The following is a 10,353-nucleotide window of genomic DNA, read 5'->3' as shown; positions in this document are numbered from 1 at the left end:
ATCATGCTTTCCTCCCTGGCCTGGAGCCTGGAGTTTCCATTTCATTCAGCCCAGAGCCTGGCTGCTCAGCCCAGCTCTGGCCTCCCTGTTCTGTCTGAGACGCACTGGGAGCGAGGAGCCCGGGGTGGGGAGATGCCACTGGACCTCCAGCCAGCACCGCCTTGACACCCCCTCTGCCCCAGGCCACCCCTCAGGGCTCGGCTGGCCCCGCCCAGGCAGCCTGGCTGTGTGAGCGGGCGGCTTCCAGAGCGGCCCTCGGGCCGGTGCCCCACTCACGCGCGCTTCCTCACCAGCAGCACCCAGGGCACGATGGCAGCCACCACGGCCACCACGGCCACCGCGGCAATGAGGGTGATGAGCAGGAGGGCCCGGGAGCGGCTGCAGAACGTCCAGGTGGAGCTGGGCCCCCGGGGGGCCTCCGAGAACTCGGCCAGGCTGCGCCCGAGCAGGATGCTGTCCTGCTCCCCCAGGGGCACCCCGTAGCGGCTGATGATGAAGATCTGCGGCTCCCGGGGCAGGCCGGGCGGCGGGTCCAAGGGCAGCTGGCCGCCCTGATTCGGGGACGGCCTCCAGAAAGGCTGGGAGAGGGCCAGGGGGTTGGCGTGGCCTAGGGTGTCCGGCGGTGGCACGGGCGGCAGGCCCATGGGCACGGCCAGGGTCTGAGAGGTCTTGTCCAGCTTGGCGGGCCAGCAGGAGCTCTTCTTGCCGAGGAAGGTGACGTAGCGGCAGACGGGGCAGACGACGGTCCTCTGGACCTGCCCGTCCACGCGCGTGGAGAGGAGGTACTTGACCAGGCAGTCATGGCAGAACATGTGGCCACAGCGCAGCGTCCGGCCGGCGCCCTCCAGATCGCAGAACTTGTCGTAGCACACGGGGCACTCGCCGCCCGAGCTTTCCTTGCTCTCCCCCTCGGACATGGCCGCACGGGAGGGCAGGGCCCCGGCTGTGGGCGGGAAGGGCCGGAGCATCAGGGCCTTTTCCTCCTCCGCTCCCCTGCCCGACCCCTCCGGGCCGCCTGCCGCCCCGCTGCCTCCACGCCCTCCTCCCCGGTCCTCTCCCGCTGCTCCTCCTCCAAGGTCTACCGGAAGTAAACCCGGACCCTCCGGAGGCGATGAGGGGCCGCTTCCGGAAGGGGGATTGGGAGACAACGAGAAATCCCAGCCACGCTGGGCTCTGGAAGGAGGTGGGTGGCGGGGGAAGGTGTAGCCTCCCACCTCCACCCCGACGGGCACTCGCTGTGAGGTCACCCCCTCCCCCTTCCTGGTTCCATGCCCGAAGTGGAGGCCGGAGGACCCATTTCCCGGGGGAAGCAGGTGGCTAAGCGGATGCGCCCGCGGCCTCAGTGCAGGCTTCAGTGTGGGCGTGTGCCCAGAGTGGCCGTTTTCCAGAAAAGCCTCTGCCGCTGCTCCGTCTCCCCGCTCGGGCTGGCTGACCCACTGGAGTGTGCTCAGCCCCTGGATCGCATCCCTGTGTGCTACGTGTGGCTGTGAAGCAACGAGGGTTTTGAAAACGAAACTCAGAACTTACACATCCAAATGCCGGCTGGCCGGCCGCGCGGTCGCGTCAGGGAGCTGTGGGCTCCTTCCTTTGCCCATCACAGCTCACTCATCCTTCAGACTCTTCCCAGAGGCCTGCCCGAGGCTGCGAGAGAACCTTCTGATTAAACCTCTGTGAAGGCAGATTTTCATCCTTCGAGCATACGTCTGGTATTTGGAAATGGCCGGAAGTCACCGGGTGCCCATTCTGGTGAGAAAGCAAATGAGTGCTCAAGTGGCATGAGATTGTTTTAAATCAAAGATAAGGAGTCACCTTGATGTAACAGGTGGGTTTCTAACATTATCTGAGAGCTCAAGAGAGGCTCCAAGGATGCTGTCAGCAATGGCAACATTGTTGGATTTAGTCCAGTTTCCCAAGGTGTAAACCTTGATGGGAAACACCTCTTTGGGTACGTGATGCGGTCCAAGTGTTCTCATTCTTCTACGTGTCCCCAGTATCACAGCTGCGTCATCTAAACTCATCTAGAACAGCCTCTTTAGAAGGACCGTGATCACCTGTTGTTGATATATTCTTCCATCAGTGACGTAGACAAAAGACCCCTGGACACACTGACAGCTAGAGCTGTGTAGCAGCCCCCAGACCTGAGAGATGACGTAGCGAGAACAAGATTAATTAATAGGAAGGACAAACTAGAGTTGGTTCAATCACAAATCTTTTGGAATCTCTCCCCCCTCCTGGCTTGGTTCCAAGTCCATTTTGCCAAGTTGAAAACTTGGTCCCATAACCAAGAAAGAGCAAAACTGTGTAGACGGAGGGGTAGGGGACTGGGGACCCTGGTGGCAACACCAAAGCCTTTGCAGGGGTTTTCGAGCTTTGGTCTCTGAAGTGGTCAGTGTGGCCTCCAGGCTGGGAGTGAGGGTTCAAGTGCTCAGACTCTGAAGCTGGCTTCAAATCCTTGATATACCCATTACCGTCTGTATAACCTATCTGAGCCTTGGTTTCCCATCTCTAAGGTGGGGTTGATGATAATCGTACCACCTTCCTCTCAGCGTTGTCCGGAGTATTAAGTGAGGTAGCATGAGTGAAGAGTCTGGCACGCAGTAAGTGCTCAATAAACGGTAGGTGTCATTGTTAAGGCAGGCTGAGCCCTTTCCCCTCCTGGCATCTGCCTTCTGGCCTTCCCTCTCCTCCCCAGATGTTCCTTATTACGTAAGTGACTAAAGAATATCACACCTCTGACAGAGGGCAGCTCCCCTCAAATTAGAATAACTGAACAAGATGACAATAGATTAGGTCAGTGATGGGCAATAGATCATTAAGATGGTGATTCCAGCGTTTCTCAGACTTTTTTACTTTTTGTTTCGTAACACACTTGCAAATGTCTAAACTGGGGTTAGTCTCAGGATGACCTTGATTTCCTTAAGCCAACCAACTGTCCCCCTGCATTTCATTATTCCCCACAGGCATATAGTGGCAATTCCATCCATCCATCCAATTATTCAACAAATATTTATTGAGCGCTTGCTGCGGGCTAGGTACTGAGCCAGGCATTGGAGATAAGCAGTGTTCAAGAAAGCCCTTCATGAAACTTTAGAGCCTAGGGGACATTTATAAATTTTCTTGAAAAAAGATTTTTTTAAAAGGAATGATGATCAATCGCTTAAGTTGTTTGGGTAACTGAGAAGTAAGTTATCAAGACAGGCAAGAGAAGTAAAGCAGGGACTTGCCTGGTGGCTCAGTGGTTAAGAATCTGCCTGCCAATGCAGGGGACACGGGTTCGAGCCCTGGTCTGGGAAGATCCCACATGCCGTGGAGTAACTAAGCCCGTGCGCCACAACTACTGAGCCTGTGCTCTAGAGCCTGCGAGCCACAACTACTGAAGCCCGCGTGCCTAGAGCCCGTGCTCCACAGCAAGAGAAGCCACCGCTCTCTACAACGAGAGAAAGCCCACGCACGGCAACGAGGACCCAACGCAGCCAAAAATAAATAAATAAATAAATAAATTTTAAAAAAGAGAAGTAAAGCAGATAGATAAGAGAATGCTGGAGGAAGAAAGGACTTCTGAGGCCATTTAGGAAAATCTAGTTTTATAGGTGAGCAGAGCCGGGTCCAGAGATGGGGAAGTGACTTGTCTGAGGTCACCTAGGAAGGAGAATGGAGAGGGAGATGGGAGAGAGAGAGAGATTTCATAGATAGTATAGAAAACATTAGAATCAGTTGATAGATTGGGTGGGTGAGTAGATATTAGCCAAATCAGGAAGCGCTTTCCTCCTTGGGATGAGAAGGGGAGCAGGGAGGACTGAGTTTGAGGAAAAATTAAAAGGATGCAGGGGATGCAAAAGACATCCCAGGTCCCCACTGGTGGCTTCTCTGTGCAGTCCCTTTCCCATCGTGTACTTCGGGAGAGGCATGTCCCTCACGTCTGGACAATGCCACCCGCCCTCCATCCCCACCTTCTCACCTCCCTTTCTCAGCTTCCCTGACGCCTCCCTCCTTGCATCCCTCCCTTTCTCTTAATTCCATTTCATTCTCCATCCTTGAGTTCCTCTTATGGCCCTGACTCTGTCTTGGGTGCTGGGGCAGGGGAGAGGGCAGCAGAAGAAATGCAAGGAATAATGCTCTGATTTGGGCACAAACTAGCTAAATAACAGTGCAAGACATTATCTGCCAAAGGCATCCCCATTGGTGCTTCAGGAAATTTCAGGGAAGGAGGGCTGAAAAGTCTTCCTAGGTGAGATGGGACTAGTGTTGAGCTAATAATAAATAATTATAACAGCGACTATTTATGGAACACTAATTATGTGCTTGGCATTTTGCATCCCTTCCTCATTTCATCATGACAGCGACTCTGGGAGGTGGATGTTATTTCCATTTTACAGATGAGGAACCGCGAGGCTTAAGTCACTTGTTCAAAGTCAGGCTGCTAGCCCAGGGCAGACCCAGGATTCGAGGCCAGGTCAGTCTGGTTACGTGGCCCATGCTGCGTACCACCTCCTCTAGCGAAGGTTCGGATGCCTCCACGGAGGGCGTCCCAGACCTTGATCCAAGGAGCGGGTGAAGAATCGAGGGCAAGATGGCAGAATTGGAGGTCCCAGCCCTCACAGAATGTTTCTCTACAGAAACACTGACCTAACAAACATCCAGGGATGGAAATACCTCACGAGAGCTCCAGAATCCAGTTGTATATGTTAAATATGTACAGCTTGTTGTATCTCAATCACACCTCAGTAAAGTTGTTTTTTTTTTTTTTTTTAAGGAATAGATGAAGCCTGGATGGGAAGGTGAGTCCCCAAACTTCCCTCCTCAGAGTGACTGTAAACGGGGCTGCCCCTCCAGCCGCCTGCGAGGCAGGGGAGGATGAGGGCCAGCTCAGGGGGGGCCGTCCTCATGAAGCCCCAGTGCCTAGCTTCACCCACAGCAGCCCACCTCGAGGACTGGTGGGGGGGGTGTCACCAGTCCAGACCATCCCTGCCCCCCACCTTGGGATGGTGATCCTGTGAGGCAGAGTGAGATTTGTGGGCACCAGGTTTCCCTGCTGGATTCCCAAGGCAAGGCTTTGTTGACCACTTCCTCACCCCTAGACACCACACACACACACACACACACTCTCACACCCTGGCATCACTCCAGTGTCAGTGCAGAGCCCTGCCAAGCTCTGACTGGATCCCACTCCTTCCCTGCCCCCAGCCCGGCCCCCAGACTCACTTTAGCTGGGACCAGGGCGCGCAGCATCTGCCTCTCCACCCGGGGCCTCCATGGAGCAGATCTGAGCCACCCAGAGGTGCTGGGCGGGCGACACGTCCTCCTGCCGCTGTCACTGTGACAGCCGCTGCCTCCAAGGCATTTCCTAATGACTGAGCAGGTCGGGAGGACAGCACCGGGAAGTGAATGTTGGCCAACCCGTTTGAGGCTGGGAGGCTCTTGGCGTTACCCAGGGGTTTGGCCCCTGCTGGAGTCAGGTGATCTTGATGAGGATGCTAGGAGAGGAGGGGCCCCTGCCTAAGGAGGAGCCCAGGGATGGGTGCTGGAGACAAGCAGAGGGTCTCACGATGGAGGCAGTGATCCAGGACCCCTTTGACTAAGGCTCCCCAGAGATGGGTCTCCTCAGCCCAACAATAAAAGTCATACAGTCCTTCAGCCTCCTGGACCCATTTCAGTGATCCTCCCCCAGCCCCCTGGTCCCCTGCCATGATAGGGTGAAGGGGTCAGTAATGCTTTGCCACCCAAAGTCATACACAAATATTTGGGTGATATGCTTATGTACACTTGTCCTTCATCTCACACTCAAAGGGGCTCAGAGCTCCAAAGACCAAACACCATGGAGATAAAGAAGGAGGCAGAGTAAAACCAACAAAGTAGGGCTTCCCTGGTGGCGCAGTGGTTAAGAATCTGCCTGCCAATGCAGGGGATGTGGGTTTGAGCCCTGGTCTGGGAAGATCCCACATGCAGCAGAGCAACTAAGCCCGTGAGCCACAACTACTGAGCCTGCGCTCTAGAGCCCATGAGCCACAACTACTGAGCCAGTGTGCCACAACTACTGAAGCCTGCGTGCCTAGAGCCCCTGCTCTGCAATAAGAGAAGCCGCCATTGAAAAGCCCGGGCACCTCAGCTCGCCGCTTAGCCTGTGCGCAGCAACAAAGGCCCAACGCAGCCAAAAAAAATAAAATAAATAAATATATTTTAAAAAAAAAACCAACAAAGTAGAAACGCACACCTGCGTGGAAGGAAGTCCCTGATATCACATGAAATATAGTAAGTTTCAGAACAGTCTGTGTGATTCTGTTTATGGATGATAATATATTATCATTTTTATAGAGGAAAAATCTGGAAGACACATCCAACTTGATAGAGTTATCTCTGGAGGAACTTTGTTTTTTTTTTATTTTGACTGCTAGGGGTCTTAGTTGCAGCATGCAGGATCTTTAGTTTTGGCGTGCAGGATCTAGTTCCCTGAACAGGGATCAAACCCGGGCCCCCTGCATTGGGAGCACAGAGTCTTAAACACTGGACCACCAGGGAAGTCCCTGGAGGAACTTTCTGACATACATTCCTGTGATATTTGAATGTGTGTTTCTTTCAAGATCAGGAAAAAATAATCAAGAATAAGGCAGGGACTTCCATGGCGGTCCAGTGGTTAAGACTCTGTGCTTCCACTGCAGGGGCACAGGTTCGATCCCTGGTCAGGGAACTAAGGTCCCACATGCTGTGTGGCAAGGCCTAAAAAAAAAAGAATAAGGCGGGAGTCCATGAGAAATTGGTTTTCTTCTGACAAAGGAGGTTCCTGGATCCAAGGCACAGCCAAGCATGAGTGTGACCCCACCAGGGCACCCCACGACGGCCCCTCCCTCACCCAACCAGCCCCGGCCTGGCTCCATGGCCACCTTGAGGCTGGGGTCGGGGAGGATGGTCAGGGGTTAGGACTCCTCGCTTTCACTGCCGCGGGCCCGGGTTCGATCTCTGGTTGGGGAACTAAGATCCCACAAGCTGCGTGGCTCAGCCCCCCCCCAAAAAAGCAGACAGCCCAGATGAATTTGTATTTCAGATAAACAAACAATTTTGTAGTATAAGGGTACTCAGTGCAATATTTGGGACCTACTCATGGGTAATGGGGATTGACTGTATGGTGACGGATGGAAACTAAACTTCTGGTGGTGAGCACGCTGGAGTGCATACAGAAGTAGAAATAAAATGTATGCATGAAACTTACATTACAAACCAAAATAAGTTAATACTTAGGCTCTATTTATACTAATAAATTATCCATGGCTTATCTAAAACTCAAATTTCAGCAGGCATCCTATATTTCATTTTGCAACTCTAGTCCCAGAGGGCTGGCCAAATTTTTCTCCTTTTCTCAGCACCTCCAGGGGCACCTTCAGCAGTGTGGCTTCTGACTCTGCCAGGGCTTCCTGGGGGTCCCTGAAAAGAAGCCCCAAACACCCAGCATCAAGGCTGTGTGTGTCCCCCAGGGAGGGGACTGAGCCAGGCCAGGCTGTCCTTCGACTCAGACTAATGCAGCGGTCCCCAACCTGTTTGGCACCAGGAACTGGTTTCATGGAAGGCAGTTTTTCCATGGACCGGAGGGCGGGGGGGTGCTCAGGCGGTAATGCCAGCGATGGGGAGCTGCAGATGAAGCTTCGCTCGCTCACCGGCCGCTCACCTCCCGCTGTGCAGCCCGGTTCCTAACAGGCTGGTACTGGTCCGCGGCCCGGGGGTTGGGGACCCCTGGTCTAATGTGATGTGGTTATAGTGGAAAATCTTTTCCACTGGTCCTGCCCTGCCATGAAGCTTGACTTTGAGGATTACTTTGAATATATAAGTATTTATTATCATAGTCTGTCATGGTTTTGTGTTCCAAAATAAGAATTCCACTTTAAAAATCATATCTACATATGTATGTATATGTATGCGTACACACACACACACACACACACACACACCACACACACACACACAAACCCCTTACCTGAGAGAGTAAGTATATCAGCTGGGGAAACCTTAGCTTGAATTTATTTATCAGGTTGCCTCTAGCCATCTAGCAAGGTCCTAACAGAGTAGGACATAGGACAGTTTTAAAATATATATATTTATTTATTTATTATTTATTTTGTCTGTGCCAGGTCTTAGTTGTGGCATGCAGACTTCTTCGTTGCGGCATGCGGTCTTCTTAGTTGCGGCATGCGGGCTTCTTAGTTGCGGCATGCGGGCTTCTTAGTTGCGGCGTGCATGCGGGATCTAGTTCCAGGACCAGGGTCCTGGGGCCCCTGCATTGGGATCGTGGAGTCTTACCCACTGGACCACCAGGGAATTCCCGGCTGTTAAGTTTTGACAGGTAGAGGGGGATTAGTGATCAGGAAGGCTTGAGAGCAGAGGTATATTAGCCAGGAGGACCCACACTATAGGATTTGATAGTAGGGAGTGTGGGGAAATTGAGATCAGTGCATGAACAGAGAAGCGATTTGTTTAGTTAAGATAGAAGCAAGACAGAGATGCACACCAGGAGAGAAAGCGTGTGGGCGTCCTCCCTAATGAGTAAGAGTGCAGTAAATAGGCAGTGAAGTCATTTATATAGGGCAGTTCTTCCAGATCTTTGTTTACCTTTGGCCAATTATCTGGTTTCTTTTTCCACACCTGACCTGCCTTAGGACCCTCCCCAACTTGCGTGGGCAACTTTTTTCTAAGATGGATTACAGCCCAGAGGCCTATGGGATAGCCTTAGCATCACATATTATGTGGTGGTGCCCCCTCATTTTTGACCCCCAAGGAGCCTTTCTGCACATGTGCAATGTTTCCCTTGCCCCAAGGATGGGAAGTGTATGACCTCTTGATCTTTTAACAGGGTTTAGTCCCACTCTGTTCCTGCCATAAAAATGTCCAATGTCTGGTTATTTAGCCTATTTCTGTTGCTGGTTTTTATATCGAGGTGCAGATCTCGAAATATAGACAGGAGTCCGGTCATAAATATGTAGTCCTGGAGCTCGTTTGTCTCTTGCTTCAGGAAATGTAAACAGGGGGCTGGTAATGAATATCCGGCCTGGAGCCCATCTTCTTCTCACCCCAGGAAGTGTAAACAGGAGGCTAGTTGTAAATGTCTAGCCTGGAGCCCATCTATCTCCTGCCTCAATCAGGGAAATGCAAATCAAGTGTCCCCCCTCCCCAGCCTGCATCCAATTGCAGGGGGCCCTGCTTGGTTCCAGCCAGCTCAGAGGCTGTTTTGGGATTTCAGTTCATTCACACCCCTGAAAAATCTCACTCTATTTTACCTGTTCCCTTTGTCCCCTGGGCTTTCCCCCATTATTACATAGCCTGGGGCTGCTGGTAGCACAGGGGAAACCTGGGGCCTTTGAACAGAACACAGGCCCTGCCAGGGCACCTGGCTTGGTAGGCGGACAAGGGCTGCTCTCATTCCCAACTCGCCCCCCTTGGCCCTCAGCCCCCTCAGTCCAACCTGCAGCCCAGCACACAGCAGCCAAAGAGCAGCTTCACAGATGTTACCCTGCATCCCTCTCCTCCCTCTGAAGACTTCCATGGCTCCCCACTGCCCTCAGTACAAAGCCCACCCTCCTCAGCCGGCACATGAGGCCCTCACTGCCTTTCCCAGACTGTCTCTGGACATCCCCTTGCCCTTGGCTGTCTCATGCCACGCAGTGTGGCCAAAGTGCTGGCTTTTAGTTTAGATACCTTGAAGGCCTCGGGTTTCTGGGGCTCTGTGATTTTTTTTTTTGAATGCCTTTAAAAAACATTTTTTTTTTCTGGCTGGAATGCCTTTCTACCTCATCACCTCCCCTCTGGCATCTTTAACTTTTAAGACTTTGTAGGAGGGGATCCTAACTCATCTGTGTCCACTTTGGTGGGCCTGGTGTCTATCAATAGTGCTCAATAAATCAATGTGGTTTGTTTTGTTTTGTTTTTTTCTTTTGGGCCGCATCAGGCAGCATGCGGGATCTTAGTTCCCCAACCAGGGATTGAACCCAGGCTCTCCTCAGTGAAAGCTCGGGGTCCTAACCACTGGACCGCCAGGGAAGTCCCTATCAATGTTTGTTAAATGAATAAAGGTAACTTCTGAAGCCTAGCTCATGTGTATGGGGTGTGTGTGTGTGTGGAGGGGTGGCGCACAAGGGAAGTTTGGACAATGCAGTCATTCTCCTTTCTATTCTAGACGCCTTTGGAATCCATACCAAGATTCCCCCCTCAAAGTCATAGTGGACTGAGAACCTCAGGTCAGGCTGGAGACAGCAGGATGAGCCCACCACCGGGGTAGAGCCTTACTCAGTCATTGTACACCAATGTTGTCTTTGAAAAAGCATGATCTTGGACAGGTTCTCCAGGAGGTGAGTCTGGGGAGAGGAGGAAAGA

At 52.6% G+C, this 10,353-nt stretch overlaps 1 protein-coding gene across 1 annotated transcript; it reads right to left on the bottom strand.

The window, feature by feature from the left end:
• Positions 1 to 272: 272 nt before the first annotated feature.
• Positions 273 to 917, bottom strand: RNF222 (ring finger protein 222). Its single transcript, XM_007166344.2, has one exon. The coding sequence runs from the start codon at positions 915 to 917 to the stop codon at positions 273 to 275; it is 645 nt and encodes a 214-aa protein (XP_007166406.2).
• Positions 918 to 10,353: the final 9,436 nt, after the last annotated feature.

This window comes from Balaenoptera acutorostrata, chromosome 20 (assembly GCF_949987535.1).
Source record: "Balaenoptera acutorostrata chromosome 20, mBalAcu1.1, whole genome shotgun sequence".
NCBI classification, from domain to species: domain Eukaryota; kingdom Metazoa; phylum Chordata; class Mammalia; order Artiodactyla; family Balaenopteridae; genus Balaenoptera; species Balaenoptera acutorostrata.
The sequence above is the reverse complement of the archived record's forward strand: the minus strand, read 5'-3'. Positions and strand labels throughout refer to the sequence as shown.

Excerpts from the sequence above, each read along its gene's own strand:
- RNF222 (XM_007166344.2), bottom strand. The coding sequence starts at position 917 with ATGTCCGAGGGGGAGAGCAAGGAAAGCTCGGGCGGCGAGTGCCCCGTG.